Genomic DNA, 17,879 nt, shown 5'->3' with positions numbered 1-17,879 from the left:
GATATAAATTTAACAAATCAATCAATCAATAAAATTCAGTGTGACAAGAAGCAGCGATTGATGTCCACTAACTTAGGTGGCTTACAAAAGGAGGCAAATTCATGGAGCAGAGGTCTACCAGCAGCTATTAGTCATGACAGCTGACCAGAAACTTCCATGTGAGTGGCAGCATATCCGTGTGAAAAGTGAGATCTACTGGTGCAGCCATTTTGGTTTCATCATTGCCAAGAGCTTACCCAAACTTGTCAAGTATTCTTGGCAGTGGTACGCAGCCTGTGGAATACTGTCTTCCCTGAGGTTAAACTGGTGTTACCGATTTCGCTGTGCCAGGTGAAAACTTTTATCTCATCAAAAATGGACTCTAGGGTTGATTGCATATTTTTAATGAACTACATTTGCCAGACAGTTGAGGAGTTGTGCTCACTGGTGTTTTAAAGTTTTGTTTTGTTGTTGTTGTTATAAGAAAAAACCTTTGAATGGACGTGACCTGCCCCAAGGTTGTTTATGAAGAGAGTGGGAAATAAATAAATAAATCAAATAAATAAATGCTCCCTGCTGAGACTTGTTACCTACATGCTCTGTTTGTGAACTTCCCAGAAACAGCTTGCTGGCCACGGTTGGGAAACAAATTCTGGACTAAGCGAATCTTGGTCTAATTCATAAGGTCAGCTCTGGTGCTCATGCCTGTTAAGAGCACAAGAACTGACCTCTTGAATCAGACCAAGACTTTCCAGGTCCAGGGGGGATGGAGTGTGGTCCTCATCACTAAAATCACCCGCATTGTCCAGTTAGTAGCTGGGAGGAACAGCCATACGCAAATGTATATGGACAGTCATGACAACGAACTCCAGCTTAGACTTTGCTTAGATGGAAAATATGCAGAACTGGTTTGACTAATGATTACAGGGAGACAGGAAAAAATGAATGGACTGTGGACCACTATAATAACCCTACCATCTCCACATCTGTGAGAAGTTTTCTTTTGTCAGTGCACTGGTGCTGTTCAGGCTCATGTTTCCAAAAGATCAAAAAAGGAACAGATTTTACTATTAGATTTTGCTCACTGCTGGTGCAACATCCCTCTCCTTGCATATCGAGGAGGTAAGTTAGCAAAGGAAAGTGCATAACTCTGCACATGTTCTGCATGTAGAAAGTTCAAGGTTCATTCACTGCAATCCTCTGTTTAAGGCTCGTGAGTATCAGAACTGGAACCCTGAAGAGGAGAAACTCGCTAAGATTATGGGTTTTGAAATGGTGGCGGCTGCCTTAATATGCTATATAAAGGTAAAGGTACCCCTGCCCGTACGGGCCAGTCTTGCCAGACTCTGGGGTTGTGCGCTCATCTCACTCTATAGGCCGGGAGCCAGCGCTGTCCGCAGACACTTCCGGGTCACGTGGCCAGCGTGACAAGCTGCATCTGGCGAGCCAGCGCAGCACACGGAACGCCGTTTACCTTCCCGCCAGTAAGCGGTCCCTATTTATCTACTTGCACCCGGGGGTGCTTTCGAACTGCTAGGTTGGCAGGCACTGGGACCAAACGACGGGAGTGCACCCCGCCGCGGGGATTCGAACCGCCGACCATGCAATCGGCAAGTCCTAGCGCTGAGGTTTTACCCACAGCGCCACCCGCGTCCCCTTAATGCTATATGCTATATAGTTGACTGTTAATCCCTCTTCACTCATAGAATCATAGAATCATAGAGTTGGAAGAGACCACAAGGGCCATCGAGTCCAACCCCCTGCCAAGCAGGAAACACCATCAGAGCACTCCTGACATATGGTTGTCAAGCCTCTGCTTAAAGACCTCCAAAGAAGGAGACTCCACCACACTCCTTGGCAGCAAATTCCACTGTCGAACAGCTCTTACTGTCAGGAAGTTCTTCCTAATGTTTAGGTGGAATCTTCTTTCTTGTAGTTTGGATCCATTGCTCCGTGTCCGCTTCTCTGGAGCAGCAGAAAACAACCTTTCTCCCTCCTCTATATGACATCCTTTTATATATTTGAACATGGCTATCATATCACCCCTTAACCTCCTCTTCTCCAGGCTAAACATGCCCAGCTCCCTTAGCCGTTCCACAATAAGTGTTCTGCTTGATGTCTATGAGAAGTCCATAAACAAGACACGCGTATACTCCCTACATGCGCTGCATGACATTCTTCCTTTTGCCCTGATTCTTCCAACATTCAGCTTCAAGGGATGGTCCCAGGTGTTTGGAGAGATACTTTTTTGTTCTTACCACTCTGAACAATTGGGTGTCATCAGCAAACTTAGCCACATAACTCATATCATTTATAAATGAGTTTAAAAGTACTGGTCCCAATGCAAATCTTTGGGGGACCCCACCTCTTATATCTCTGCATGAGAACTGTGCATTTATTCCTACTCTGCTTCCTGTTCTTTAACCATTTGTTCACCCCTATAAGAGTACCAGCCAAGCTTATTAGGCAACTTTAGTAGAGGACTTCCTTGAAAGTTTTCTGAAAGTCTAAGTACATAATGCCCATTGTATGACCCCTATCTATATGCTTGTTGACACATTCAGAGACCTCTAAAAGGTTAGTTAGACAAGATTTACCCTTCTGGAAGCCATGCTGGTCCTTCAGCAAGGCTTGTTCTTCTGTGTGTTTGGTATTCTAGCTTTAAATATACTTTCAGCCAGTTTTCCTAAAACAGATATTAAACTAACTAACTAGTCTGTAATTTCCCAGATCTTTCCTCTTTTTAGAAAGTGTCCTCAAGTATGGATAATGATCTTAGGGCAAGTTACATAGTTTTGTTAGAAGAGTAGCAATTTCACATTTGAGTTCTTTAGGAACTCTCAGGTTAATACCCTCTAGATCCCGTGATTAAATTTTCAATTTGTCCATAGGGCCTATATCTCCTGAAGTATGTGGCGTTCTGCCTTTATTTAATGTGGTGGGTTTGAACAAATTGAGGAGACTTCTACCTTCCACAAAGCTGAAGAGAGGTCTTTTAGCATGTGTAGTAATTGGTGTATCAAAATATGCTTCCCTTCTGCCAGTTAACATTCCCACCCTATCCTATTTCAAATGAGGAATTATCCAGCGGAAGCGCTTAGGGTTGCCATATTTTGAAGAGCAAAAAAGAGGACATATTTGCCGACTTCTACTTTAAACTATGGAACGCTATTATGACTCTACTCATGAAAAAGAGGACATGTCCTGGGAAAAGAGGACACATGCACTGGCGGAGGAAGAGGAGTGCCCCCGGCAGCATGATCCCCAGGACGCACGCCACACCCCCAGGATGTGCACCAGCCTCGCCCCTACCTGCTCTCCATCCCCCTGTGCTGGAGCATGAAGCTCTGCCACTGGACACATGGCAACCTAATGTGCCCAATTGTATATAATTAGTGCAGGAATACTTAGGGGTATATCTATCTATAAATGTATGTACATTCCCCTATATACTTGCTGTGGCTGGGCAGCTCAGTCGGTGGAACATGAGAGTTAATCTCAGGGTTGTGGGTTCAAGGAAAAAGGTTCCTGCATTTAAGGGGGTTGGACTAGATGACCCTCCTGGTACCTTCCAACTGTACAATTCTATGATTGTGTGGTCATATATATATAACTGGGAGTAAGCTCCCTTGCACTTCCATCTAGACTATGATTCTATACGACGTAGCCCCCTATAGGCGATGGGGAGGGGAAATGCAGCATTTCCAGGCTTTCAAGCGCAGGAGGAGGGAAAATTTAAACCTGCTTTTAATAAGAAGCAGCAGTAGCCAAGCTTCTGGTCGGGCTCCGCGACAACTCCTTGGTCTGAATTTGTGGCCGTGGCGCAGAGGGAGAGATCCCGCTCGCCTCCTCCCTTTCCCGCTGCCCCCCACCTTTCCCCAAATCTCTTTCCAGGATTTATTGCGCGCATCAAACCTCTCGCTGGGGGAAAACGAATCGGCGCTTGGAGACGCCCCGGGAGAAACGTGGAGCCGGCGATGATGTCGCTCCGGGATGAAAGGGAGCCGAGGCAAGTGATGTCAACGTGCGTGCCTGGGGAGAAGAGCGCCCCCATCTCCCCCCGGCCCGACGGACGGCCCCGAGCAAGCGACCCCGTTCGCGCGTCATCGGCGGCACCGCTTATAAAGCGGGTCCGGCCAAGTCGGCTTCTGCCTGCAACCTGCGCGCCGAGCAAGGCAGGGCTGGCACTCGGCTCCCTCGCCGCCTCTCCAAGGGACAACCGACGGCGCGCCCTCCGCGAAGCTCTCCGGCCATGGCGACGGTGGCTCTCTTGGCGTGGCTGGGGCTGTGGCTGGGGCGCGCCACGTCGGGGCTGCCCGGCTCTCCCTGCGAGCCGGTGCGCATCCCCATGTGCCGCCACATGCCCTGGAACATGACCCGCATGCCCAACCACCTGCACCACAGCACCCAGGAGAACGCCGTGCTGGCCATCGAGCAGTACCACGAGCTGGTGGCCGCCGGCTGCAGCCCGGTGCTCAGCTTCTTCCTGTGCGCCATGTACGCGCCCATCTGCGCCGTCGAGTTCCTGCACGACCCCATCAAGCCCTGCAAGGCGCTGTGCCAGCGCGCCCGAGACGGCTGCGAGCCCCTCATGAAGAGGTACAACCACAGCTGGCCCGAAGCCCTGGCCTGCCAAGACCTGCCCGTCTACGACCGAGGGGTCTGCATCGCCCCCGAGGCCATCGTCACGGATCTGCCGGAAGGTGAGGATTGGAGAGGAGAGCTCCACGGGACGGGGCGGGCAGGAGGGCACGGACTTGTCTGCGCCCGGACAAGGACGAGTCCATTGGAGGCTTGGAGGCAGAGGCAGGACTGCCATCTGTCAGGGATGCTTCAGTCGAGATTTCTGCAGGGCGAGAGGTGGACTAGATGAGCCTGGGGGTCCCATCCCGCTCTACCAGTCTATGATCATATATATCTTTACCTGGGAGTAAGTTCGATGGCCCTTAGGTCTGTGAGAGCCCCAGGCAGGTCTCCCAAATGAGGCTGGCGCACCCCAACCTCGTTGCGGGAGAAAGATGCCCCCGCGATTTCGCTTTTCCCCTTGGCGGCCTGATCCCGGGTAGCTTTCCTCGGACGCAAGCCTCCGCGCAGAGGAGGAAACGAGGCAGGTCAGATCTTCCCTCGAGGTTGGGACGCCTTGCCAAAGGGGTCCCACCTGGACGCAAGTTCAGCCTCCCTCGGAAACAAGGGCAGCAGGTGCGCGCCGTTATTATTAATAACATTTATTTATGCCCCGTCTTTTCCCCCGACAGAGACTCAAGGCGGCTTAAAGATTAAATAAGAACAGCTAAAAAGTGCAGCTAAAAACAAACAATTAAACTCATAGAATTAAAACTATACGTATATATAAAGGATCTATTAAAAACTTACAAGTAATTACAGTTTCAGAGGAATTTTTCCCAAGGAAACCCTTCAAGCGAGCTGGCTCTGCGCAGTGCGACCCGGAGACTGAGCACATTTGCTCGGAGGGTAAATCCCATGGAAAGCGAAGGGGCTGACTTGGGAGTAACTGCGCTGGGGTTCAGCTTGCCAACGGGGCTCCAGGACGTGCGCGCTCTTCCAGGGTTTGAGAAGTTGTCAGACCATCTTTCCCCGATGGGGATATATTTTCTAAAAATTAAAGGAAAATCCCTCTCCTTTCCGCCCCATCAAATTTCTAATTGCTCCCGGGTTTTTTCTTTTTCTCTTTTCCATTTCCATTTTGTGTGTTCCCTCCTGAAGAAGACGTGAAGTGGATCGATTTATCTGACGACGTGATGGTCCACGAAAAGCCTCTGTTTCCCGAGTGCAAGACCTCGAGCCACGGTGAGCGCCTCTTGCTAAGACCGGACACGATCAGCTCGCCGGATATGTGTATTTCCATTATATATATGTATATTTTTCTGTTTTGCTTTCAATGCAGAGCGCTGCAAGTGCAAGAAGGTCAAGCCCACTCTGGCGACGTATCTGACCAAAAACTACTCTTACGGTGAGTCAGTCCGCAACACTTTATTTCTACTTAAAAAGTGAAAAGTTGCTGCGTTATCCTTTCTCCCGTCTCGTGGCTGGTTTCGTATCATCGGGATCTCCCTTTTTTTGCCCTTTTCGTTCAGCGGACTTCGGTTCTTCGGGAAATCTGATCCCTTTAATTATCCGAGTCCAGAGAAAAGATACATATAAAAGACACGATTCAAAACGAATCGTGGCAGCGATTTTATCGTTGCTTCTTTCCTCCAGAACTTTGGGTTTTCTCCCACATCAGAACCAGCCTTCAGCGGTTTTTGAAGACACTGAGATTTACTGAACTGCATGTTATTTCTTCTTAAAGGGAAAGAAAGGCGAGAGAATGAAATAACTTGTTTCTTAGATCCAAATCACTTGGGATTGCGACGAAACAGACTTTGGGGGTCTCAGTTGGACAAGGCACAAAAGTGTTACTTAAAAAACAACAACCGGATAAGGCACTTGTGTTTCTCAAATAATAGTAATACTTCTGATTTAATACCTAAGAGAAAGGATATTTGGGTGCATTCCTGAATAAGCTAGATGCCAGTGAAATCTACGCATTTTACAGCTCCATGTTTAATATTGGAAAAGTCAGTGGTTGTGAGTATGCCTCATTGAACAACGGTATTTACTTCTGAGTAAACACGCACAGATTCAAGGTGTAAGTCCGATCACCTTGAAGGGAATAAAAACTCAATCGTAACTATGTTTAGCAAACATTAGCTTTCTAAAAAATATGCATAGAATTGTGGGCAAAAGTATTCATTGGAGCTTACTCTCAAGTAAGTTGTATAGGACTGCAGAAACCACCTCCCCCCACCCTAAATATAATCATATATCTCATGTCCAGATATGATCTTGCATAGATGAAAACTCAGCTGAGTTCTGCTGAAATCAACAGCAGGATAAAAACACTCCCTGTGTTAAAATGCCAAATACCAGCTTTATAAATTCAGATGATTAAGTTAGCAGGGCATTATTTTAGGGAGGGTAAAAATAAATGAATCTGTACACTGGATAAATCTTAAGTTTCGCTAGAAATCTATTATAAATTGATCGTGTGAAATGTGTTTGTACTGACAAATGGAATGTGTTTCAATGCGAAATTAGTGCTAATATCCAGATTTTAAAGCCACTGTTGTTTTTGACAATATCCAGAATACAAGGTTCTGTGGGGAAATAAAAGATTCCCTGCCTTTGTGTTTACACTCTTTGTGGAAGCGCAGGAGAAGGGACAGGAATGGGATGAGACAGGAGATGTTGAAAAGACTGGATTAACAAGACTGGGATCAAAATTGTATCATTTCTTCTTCCTATACCTGTGGCACTTTTCAAAAACTATGAGCAACCCTATGCATGCCTACTCAAAATAAGCCCACTGAATTCAATGAGACCTACTACTGGGAAGGTGTGTATAGGATTGTGCCATTGGTCCCCAAAGTGGTTATCAGCTATTCTGAATAGAATACTAAAGCATGGTCCCTTCCAAATCTTCAATGTTATGATTTGATGATTCCAAAGTCAGCAGGCTTCCTCACATGTCTCACTTATTGGACCAGGAATGGTAGCCGTAGGTCTGATGTTTATCCAAGCATGCATCAGAATGTATGTCTCAAAGGTAGACGCTGCTGTTCATTTGAATGAACATGGATCTCCACCCACAATGCCACCCATAAATGCACGGCAAAGATGAGACAGCATGGAGCACAGAAGGCCAGATAACAGTTCAGTGTTTAAACTGACCTTTTAAAAGATCTGTGAGAATGGATTTGGTAGGCTTCTTTTCAAAGGCAATTCCGCAAAGGAGAAGCCACCACCGAGAAAGCCCTGTTCCTGGTTAACGATAACCTTGTCTCCCTAGGTAATGGGATTTACAATAGGGCTTCAGCGCTTGATCTCAGCTCTCAGGGGAGGTAGGAATCCTACTCAGGCAGGCAGCCCTCAAACATCCTAGGCACAGGGCATTTAGGAACTGAAAACCAGTCATTTGCACATCAGTCTCCTATTCTTTCTCACTGGTGTAATCATTTGAAATCAGTAGAATGAGCTGTGGGCAGAATCAAGCAAGAAAATAAAAATAAATGCATCTTTACCATACATTTATGTGTGTGTTTATGTGCCTAAATAAAGTGCCGTCTCAACTTCCATCAACTTTTGCCTTAAGCAAAAAATACCCCTTCCTGTTTCATATTTTAGAGATGTTTTTAAAAGGTTTTATAATTTCAGAGATGGTACTTGCAGGCTTGCAGCGAGAGATCCGAGGTCTGTTGAAGCAGGAACACGTCTCACAATTCAGTGGGACTTACTCTGTAGCAAATGTGCCGCTTGCAATGGAACTTAGCGAGACTGGATTCTGAGTAACCATATATAGTATCAGCTGTTAGCCACGTGGCATTATGGTTTACCTTTGCTTTATGTGTTGCAGTTATTCGTGCTAAAGTCAAGAGCTTAGAGAGAGGAGGCTGCAATGAAATAACCACAATGGTTGACGTGAAAGACGTCTTGAAATCTTCAACTCCTGTTCCCCGTTCTCTCATGCCTCTGCATACAAATTCCTCCTGCCAATGTCCCCCTCTTCTACCAAACCAAGATGTCCTCATTATGTGTTATGAGTGGCGCTCAAGGTAAGCAAGCATCAGGGGGCAAGAAACCGCTGCCAAGATGCCTGTTTTAACATGTTTTACTTGCATTTTTGGCAAACCCAACAAACAACACCCTTTGACATGCATGGAGCTGCCCCATCCCTTGAAAAACATAAGAATGCCCCTGAGGGCAGGGCAGCTCCACAGATGCACCCGAGAGCCTTTGGGTGCCATGGCTGAAGTGGTGGACTTGGTTTGGTGGTGGTCCTGCCAGCGAAATGCTCAGCCCGGCCACATCACCCGCTGCCACCAACACCGCCTTTGTCAGGTAAGCAGCAGTGATGCTGCCATGCAACACTACCAAAGAATGCCTAGGGCAGTGGTGGCCAAACTTGGCCCTCCAGCTGTTTTGGGACTACAATTCCCATCATCCCTGACCACTGGTCCTGTTAGCTAGGGATGATGGGAGTTGTAGTCCCCAAACAGCTGGAGGGCCAAGTTTGGCCACCACTGGCCTAGGGGGTTGGTACTGTCACCCTCCAGCATGTGCTGCCTGAGGCAGCTGCCTCAGTTTGCCTCATGGTAGGGCTGGCCTTGGAGGGATGTGGGTGGTGCTGTGGTCTAAACCACTGAGCTAGGGCTTGCCGATCTGAAGGTCGGCGGTTCGAATCCCCACGACGTTGAGCTCCCCTTGCTCGGTCCCAGCTCCTGCCAACCTAGCAGTTCAAAAGCACATCAAAGTGCAAGTAGATAAATAGGTACCACTCCAGCGGGAAGGTAAACAGCGTTTCTGTGCACTGCTCTGGTTAGCCAGAAGCGGCTTAGTCATGCTGGCCACATGACCCAGAAAAACTGTTTGCGGACAAACACCGACTCCCTTGGCCTGTAAAGCGAGATGAGCGCCACAACCCTAGAGTCGTCTGCGACTGGACTTAACTGTCAGGGGTCCTTTACCTTTACTTTAGGGCTGGCCTTGAGCCGATGACTAAAATCCACTTTATCCTACCAGTGAGTAGGGTTGCATGATGCACTGAACTCCTCAAGGGAAGGGTGGGGTAGAAATAGAATTAGTAATAATATGGAGGGAAAGCTCAGTCGGTGGAGCATGAGACTCTTAACCTCAGGGCTGTGGGTTCAAGCCCCGCGTTGGGCAAAAAGATTTCTGTATTGCAGGGGGTTGGACTAGATGACCCTCGGGTCCCTTCCAGCTCTGTGATTCTTTGATTCCAAATCTGAGCTCTCGTATACATAGGAGGGATTGTATCAAGGATTTCACAGAATTATAGATTTGGAAGGGACCCTGAGGGTCACCTCTAGTGCAGCCCTCTGCCATGCAAGAATCTCAACACTCAGTCCCCCATCCAGTTTGAAACCATACTGGACCCTGCTTAGCTTTGCAAAACACTGGGATAGGAAGCCAGAGAAGATGGATAGAAAACCCGTAAGCAGAGGTAGACTTCCTATGTTTTGATTCTGGAGATGGTGGTGGGAATGACCAGTGCTTTTTTCCAGGGGGTGCTTAAGGGTACATAGTACCGGCACCTCTCTTTGTTGTTGTAAAAAGGTGTGGCAGTTACTGTAGTAACTTCATGCTGAGTCCCGACACCTCTTTTTCTAGGGGGAAAAAGCCCTGCTCTTGACTAATCTTGAGTTATTTGAGAATGCCAACCCATCAGTGTGAAGGCTTTCAAAATTAAGCCGAGGAATGGGAAAAGATTAGAAAGAATTCTGTTTTTCATGGAACAAGTTTGCCAGTGATGTTTTTAAAGGTCACTGAGGTTTTAATTTTATATGCTTTGTTAAAGGATATGAAAAAGAAAGCAAAAACAAAATATTGTGTTTCTCATTTGAACTTAGCCATATGTAAACAGGGTTTGAGTTACAGTGGCTTCTTAAAAATGTTAGAAGTAACAGTCTCTTGCTTGGAAAAGTGCTGAAGGAAATACCACATTCTTGTTTCTAGCAATTTCCCCCTTTTCTGATTATACAGTATTTCAGGCCTCAGCCTTGGATTCAAAGACGCAGAAATCTCACATTCGACTGGGGTCACAACAGCAAAAGCCATCACAAACGCTTAGACTAATACAGTACAGGGTGAAAGGGTGTCTACCACTACATAGGCGCCGACTCCATGGGGCCTGAGGGGGCCCGAGCCCCCTCAAAAATTTTTGAGGGGGCTGCCCTCCTCCCTCGCGCACCCGCAGCGTTCCCGCCCGGGGAGGCGGCGCCCCCAGGAGAGGCGGCGGCGGCAGCAGCAGCCGCGCGCGGCCCGGGCTCCCCTCGCCAGCCGCGGGAGCCAAGGCGCGCGACAAGGGCAGCCGAGGAAAGGAGCGCGCGGCCCCGTCCCACCCTCGCCACTCACCCTTCTGCAGCGGCCCCGCCCGGCGGGGAACTTAGAAAACTTCCCGGGGCAGGACCCCGGTATGGGCCCCCCCAATATTTTTTACAAGTCGGCGCCCCTGCTACCACATGTGTTGCAGAGCAGAAAATAATAATAATTCTAAAACAAAACATTTTATCTAACAATGAACTGACACAACAAGCACCCACATATGCCAGCACAAAGGCTGTTCAATTCATATCTTGGATCTTTTAAACAGCCGCTCTGCAAGTCCGGATAGATCTTGTGTTGTAAGATTACTTCCCGTGGATTGTGCCCTCTGTTTTAACACCACACACAAAAAATTGGCACTGGCTCCCTTTTACTGCATAGAAGGAGAAGTCATCCCTAACCCTCCTCTGGGAAACCTGGATGCTTTGGCTAGATTCTTGAGATCCATTTCAGGTCTGACTCTTCTATTGTTTGTAAAGTCCAGTCCAAAATGAATCTCCGAAGTCATTGCACCAGACTGGGCCCTATCTAGAGCTTAATTTGACCTTAATCTTAAAATAAATAAACTTCCTTCAGACCATTTCTGGAATAGATTTGTGAGGACGGTGCCTATCCTTACAGCAAAGCAATATATTTTAAATTATTTTATATGTTACAGTACTCTAAACACGATGATATCAAATAATCAGTAAGATTCTTCTGGAATCAATAAGAAAATAAAGAGACTTGTATCTTGTAGCAGTTAATTTAGACAACCATCAGTATTTTTATTTAACCCCACCTTTTCATCTACAGTGTATTTGCTAATGAGAATATTGATAAAAGGCAACTATATCAAATATTGTGGGCAAAGTCCAGAAAAGTTAAAAATGCATATGACTGCCGACCTAGACATGCTTAGATGTGAATAAGCACCCCCTGAACTCAAAGGGACTTACTTTTTAGTAGATAGACAAGGAATTGCACTATGAATTCTTCTGGGTGGGAATCAGCTATGTTTTACTCAGAGCAGGCCCATGGAAACAACTACATTTGGTCCATTAAATTCAATAGATTTACTGTGAGTAAAAATCAGTTGAAATCCCTCCATTTCTGTGAAGAAACTGAACCCCCTGAATTCAGTCGGGCTTCCTCCCAGGTAGGGGGGTGTAGGAGTTCAGCCTTAGGCACATCTTCCCCACCGAAATAAACGAAACTTAGAAGTGCTTGATTTTGACTGAAATGAGCCCAGCATTTTTAAAATGTTTTATTCTATATTCAGGAAACGATATTTCTTTTGTGCCCTTCTTGATTCTACAATTAACGTTTCAGGTTAATGCTTCTTGATGGATGCTCAGTTGAAAAATGGAAGGATCCGCTGAGTAAACGATTTAAGGTAAGGCCACCTGAGGCTTCCCAATATTTTATCTTCAAAAATTAGGATGCATTGCCTCACCACACTCTTCAACAACTGTACTCTAAAAATCGTAGCCAGCAGTCCTTAGGAAAGTGGGATGGTGTGGAGAGGTATATGCATCGTGGGGGTATACAGTCTCAATAAAACATTTTGTCCATCTTCCTCAGTGAGCTTGGAGTATCAAAAATAAAATAAAACATGGGGATTTTCGGAAAAAAACCCTGTGCCCATTTTCATCACTGGATGCAGCTATTGTTGTGGACGGTACAATTAAGAACATATATACAAGAAGCTGCATCAAGAAGCATATTAACATAAACCCTGTCTGTATATAAACAAGTTGCTATGGTATGAACCCAACCCTGCAGTTTCCCTTCTGCACCGCAAGATTTCAGGAGGATATTATTGTATTGCAATGACCACTTCCTTGGCAGGCTTGTCAAAACCCTTTTCCAAACAGTTCCAGGGAATTTTGGTCTTCCACTGTTTGCCTTGCTGGAAATTCCCTCTGAGGCTTCTTTCCTCGCACTTCACAAAACATGAGAAATAATGCCAAGCTGGCGTCTAGTGGAGAGATAAGCTTTTAGAAATAAGTACGTACTGCATTTCATGCTAGATGGAGACAGGGGCACCGTCAGGGCTGGGTCCCAGATCTTCAGCCTTAATACAAAAAAATTACAGTGTTTACAGGATGGCTTTATTTCTGAAAGTGAGCCTGAATTTTCAGTTCTACCTCTAAATTAGGATATACGTATGTGACTCCAACTCCTCCTAACCCGCTTTCTTAATTTACGTTTTCCTAGAGATGGGAACAGCGACTCCAAGAACAGAAGCAACGTGCAGGTCCAAATAAAAACCAGAATGCTAGAAACTCCGGGCGCAGTGGGATTCCAAAGCAAAACCTGAAGAACACCAACCCAGCGCTCACTAGTCCCAAGAAAATCAACAAGCTCCCAAGCGATCAGAAAGAAATCAGCCCCAAAAACATATGAATTTCCCCAGAAGCTGACTTGGGTGTTTCCTGAACTCATCAACGTAAATGTTCAGTGTTGTATTTCAAACAGACATCCTTTGAACAATTTACTTTTACAGGATTTTTTAAAGCTGCAGTTATAGCTTTGCATTAACATGTGGTGGGTTGAAAAGCAAGTGATTCGGGGTATGCTTTGCACAACCAGTCGTAGTTTACCAGTTTGCATCTGGAGAGCATCCTGTGATTTAAATGTGTGTAGTGGGAATTTGTCTACGTGCTATTAAGGCTGGCTTTGCACATTTTACATTGGGGGCAGCCGCTATTATTCACATTTCCATAGTTGAGCCCCAATAGGGGAATATCACTCGGTCATCCTGATTCCTCGTAAGAATTCTAGCAAAAGAGGAGCCACATGTTCCGCTTTCTCTGGTGTTCTGCAGAAGTGTGTGAGAGCATACAAAGGCTTTTCTGAACCACCACTGCTCCTGCTAGCCTTCTTTGTCATCAGATTTTGTAACATACTAAATCAAACTTCTCCTTTCGACCAGCTTTTGTTGTAACATTTAATTTTGCAGTACTTAAAAACCAGTACCTTTTTGGGGGGTGTGTGTGGAAAGTTTAGGAATAATTGGTGGTATTTAATATTAGTCCTAGTCAGAGTAGATCCAGTGAAGTTTAAGGACTTGACTAACTTAGGTTCACTAATTTCAATGGCTCTACTCAGAACAAGACTTAGTTGGAAGCCACCCGATATCTGCATATTTACTACAATTCGTTTCATTATGAACAGAGATTCCTAAAACAGAGTGAGCAACAATTCCATTGTGGGATTCTGAAATATGGTTTTTTTAAAATTAGAGAACTAAGAAGGTTTTAAATGTTACTAGCAACTTGATCTGAAACATATCTGCCCTAATCTGGAAACCACCCTCCATTTAGAGGTGCATGTGGATCTCTTTCACTTTTGAAACGCGTCCTTTGTTTAAATGGCCAGTTAGCAAGCACCTGCATGGATGAGGGGGAAGGTAGCTGAAACGGACAGGAAGTTTTTGGAAAGAAGGGAAATCTTTTGATGCACCAGATCTCCTGTGCCCATAAATTATCCCTAGGTCAGTGCTATTACCTGCAGAAAGATCAGCAGCTAAAGGATTTTCTCATTTCTTTCTAAAACAGGAGTTTGTTGCCGCTATTCCTGTACCCATTGCACTGTATGAGAAGCTGCAACCAAACCCTCCATCTCATCCAATTTCTTGCAGCAGGTACTGAAGACTGCCATTCTTGCCCGGTGATCGAGATTAATAGCTTTATTGAGAAACAGAGTCAGGCTTGGTTTGAGTTTCTTTGCCTTTTGTCTAAGAACCTAAGACAATGGCCCACGTAGTCCAACACCCGGTTTTCACAGTGCCCAACCAGTTGCCTGTGGGAAACCCACAAGTTGGACCCCAAAGTCCAAGAGCGCCCTCCCCTCCTGTGGTTTCCAGCACTGAAGCATACTGTCTGATCATGGAGGCAGAGAATAGCCGCCATGGCTAGTTGCCAGGAATATCATCCATGAATTTGTCTAATCCTCTTTTAGCATCATCCAAGTTGGCAGCCATCACAGCCTGTATCTGAACAGAGGGTTTCAGTTGTGCATGCAGTTTTCTGGATTGTGGCCCCACCATATTTAAGTTCGTTCCACTGGTTCTACATTATGCATTTAGTCCAGAGACAAAAGGTCACCCGCCGTTCATTTTTGCTCATAGTTGCACTCCAGTGTAATTGCCAATAGGCTATACATGTTTTTAACACTGGGCGGTTTGAAAAAGGTAATTTGCTTTTTCATTAATGGGAGGTTTTGGAGTGCAAAGGTAAACAAAATAGTTGGCTGTGCATGCTGGTACGTTAGGATCTCGTGGAGCTGGGCCAATGTGTTTAGTGTCTGTAAGTCTTTAGTCAAAGCAATCTTTTTACAGGGAAATTTTTTTTTAATCTCTTGCACCTTAATTTTAAACACATTCATCTGTAAGAGGTACATACCTCACCATGTTTTTTTTCTTTTCTTTTCTATTGTTTTCTATTAGTAAGGAAATACTGATTTCCTTTTGCTTTGTCAGATTCGGCAAGCTTTTATATAGGTTGCCCAAAATGCTGATTGGCTCACAGCTGGCCGTGCACAACTTTGATTGGCTGTTGGCTGTGATCCGGCCTCCTTCCCCTGTCCCAGATTAGTTTGCATTTTATGGATGGATTGGGATGTTTTTTACAATCACAAAGGTACCACATGAACATTCATGTGTTTATCCATTTGTTTGTCATCCTGTTGCTGTTTCTTAAAGCAAAATCCATTTGTAAAAGTGCTCTGGGCAGGTTCCGCAGCTGAAAGCCAGTCTCCTGCAAGCTGCCTCTGCTGCAAAACCCACCGTCATCCTGGAGACAGTGTAAGTTTTTGACTGCACTTGTTAAGCATAGCAGCATCTGTTTCTTGAGTGTTTCAGTGTACACTATTTTAAGAACTACCATAGCTCTGATACTTCTTCTTAATAAACCAAATGAGTTGCCTGAAACTTCTGCAATGATTTGCAACTCTGCCAGTTTTCTGCTATTTCATTTCTGTGAAAATAAAATCTTATTTTCTTTTTCTTTTTTAAAAAAATAATTAAAGGGTGGGGGGATGTAAAATAATTGCCAGCATAGATTTTGCACCTTTTCTTTCTAATGTAAGTGACCATGAATGACATTCCGCTGTATGAGTCAATAAATGTGTTAATAGTCAAATACATTTGACTACTGTATTTTTATTTAAGTTTTGAAATGTCACTCTACAAAAAAAGCTTAATTTTTTAAAGCTTGTCTTCCCCAGCAGTGTAGCACTGGATTCAGAGGCACCCTAAGCGCCATCCTCGGAGGGATGCGGGTGGTGCTGTGGTCTAAACCACTGAGCCTCTTGGGCTTGGCGATTGGAAGGCTGACGGTTCGAATCCCTGCAACGGGGTGAGCTCCCATTGCTCTGTCCCAGCTTCTGCCAACCTAGCAGTTTGAAAGCACGCCAGTGCAAGTAGATAAATAGGCACCACTGTGGAGGGAAGGTGAACAGTGTTTCCATGCACTCTGGTTTCCGTCATGGTGTCCCGTCATGCCAGAAGTGGTTTAGTCCTGTTGGCCACATGACCCAGAAAGCTGTCTGTGGACAAATGCCGGCTCCCTTGGCCTGGAAGCAAGATGAGCACTGCAACCCCATAGTCGCCTTTGACTGGACTTAATCTGTCCAGGGGTCCTTTACCTTTACCTTAAGCACCATCCTCGTGTCTCTCTCTTTGCCCCTCCAGCCAGCCTGCGTGGTTAACTGCCCTTCCACCCCACATGGAAGTTCTGCCAACGTCCTCCTTTTCTTTCCCAGAATCATTTTCAGGAAACAAGCCCTCCCCTTCCCCTTCCAGACCCCCCCCCCCCAATCTATCTGCGGCGTTTGCCCATTCTTTTGGAAATGTCTGTACAGGGGGAGAGAAAGAGTTAATAGGTAGACCAACAGAAAAGCCAGAGGCGGAGCCTACCTGTTTATAAAAGGGCTTAGCCCAAGGTTTGGTTGGTTAGTTGGTTGGTTAAGGCAGTTGGGAAAGCAGTTGGCAGACAGATGGAAATAGAAAGACAGTTAGTGCAGTTGGTTCTTGTGTGAGGGGAGGTAGAAGAGTTAGAGCCAGGATAAAATAAGACTAAGAGGGTAAAGGGTAACAGGGTTTCGAATGCATTTAAAGTTTATTTGTGTTTGCAATAAACTACAATCTTCATTGTTAATTTAAGAACCTGACTGAGATTAAGCGATTTACCGGGGAGGACCTGGTTGGTAGTAGCGGGTTAGTGGTGTACAGGTCAATAGTCTGTGAGATGACCGGGGGCTCCGTACAAACGCCACACCATCACCCTGGCAACCTGTTTCTTGAGCCAATTGCAAAAGGCCCCCATTGCTTACATCAGGCCAAGGGTAATCCCGCTCCAGTAGCCAATGGGCAGAGGGTCTGATGTTTTGCAAATGGCTTACCATTATCAACCCAGGCCATTATCAGCCTCTTGTTTCTTCCGTGACCCTCCCCCCCAGCGAGCCATCAGCAGGATGACCTCAGGAGGAAACTAGACGATATTATTTCCAGCCCTTGCTAAATTCATGAATTTATGAGTTTGCTCAAATTCTAACCCTTTACTGAATGTAGAGATTATGGGGTGTCTGCCCCCTATGGGTATAGCCAGTAGGTGCAGGGGGCAGCTGCCCCCCTAAATCAAGTAAACAAAAAAATTACATAACTAACTGACCAATCACATCACAGGTAACTCAGTTCTGCCCCCCAACATAAAGTCTGCCCCCTAACATAAATCCTGGCTATGCCCATGTGCCCCCCCCCAAACTCATAACAATATACTTATAAACAAAACCTAACTGAGCATCTGTTATTTTTGTCTTACATTTGTACCCAGCTTTTCCTTCAAGGAGCTACACAGGAATCATCCCATTTCTGAGGACCTTCTGGCGGTTCCCTCACTGTGAGATGTGAGATTACAGGGAACCAGGCAGAGGGCCTTCTCGGTGGTGGCACCCACCCTGTGGAATGCCCTCCCTTCAGATGTCAAGGAAATAAACAACTATCTGACTTTTAG

The 17,879-nt window shown here is 45.8% G+C and overlaps 1 protein-coding gene across 1 annotated transcript; it reads left to right on the top strand.

The window, feature by feature from the left end:
* Nucleotides 1-4,137: 4,137 nt before the first annotated feature.
* Nucleotides 4,138-16,009, top strand: SFRP4 (secreted frizzled related protein 4). The gene is made up of 6 exons (XM_028751386.2): nt 4,138-4,682; nt 5,704-5,787; nt 5,885-5,950; nt 8,393-8,591; nt 12,193-12,256; nt 13,081-16,009. The coding sequence occupies exons 1-6, from the start codon at nt 4,232-4,234 to the stop codon at nt 13,267-13,269; spliced, it is 1,053 nt and encodes a 350-aa protein (XP_028607219.2). The 5' UTR covers nt 4,138-4,231; the 3' UTR covers nt 13,270-16,009.
* The last annotated feature ends 1,870 nt before the right edge of the window (nt 16,010-17,879 follow it).

Source organism: Podarcis muralis, chromosome 12 (genome assembly GCF_964188315.1).
Source record: "Podarcis muralis chromosome 12, rPodMur119.hap1.1, whole genome shotgun sequence".
Lineage (NCBI taxonomy): Eukaryota > Metazoa > Chordata > Lepidosauria > Squamata > Lacertidae > Podarcis > Podarcis muralis.
Note: the sequence above shows the minus strand (reverse complement) of the source record. Positions and strands in the feature narration are given on the sequence as shown.

Excerpts from the sequence above, each read along its gene's own strand:
- SFRP4 (XM_028751386.2), top strand. The coding sequence starts at position 4,232 with ATGGCGACGGTGGCTCTCTTGGCGTGGCTGGGGCTGTGGCTGGGGCGC. Across the intron at positions 5,788-5,884 it reads GTGCAAGACCTCGAGCCACG|AGCGCTGCAAGTGCAAGAAG; the intron begins GTGAGCGCCTCT and ends CTTTCAATGCAG. Across the intron at positions 5,951-8,392 it reads GACCAAAAACTACTCTTACG|TTATTCGTGCTAAAGTCAAG; the intron begins GTGAGTCAGTCC and ends TATGTGTTGCAG.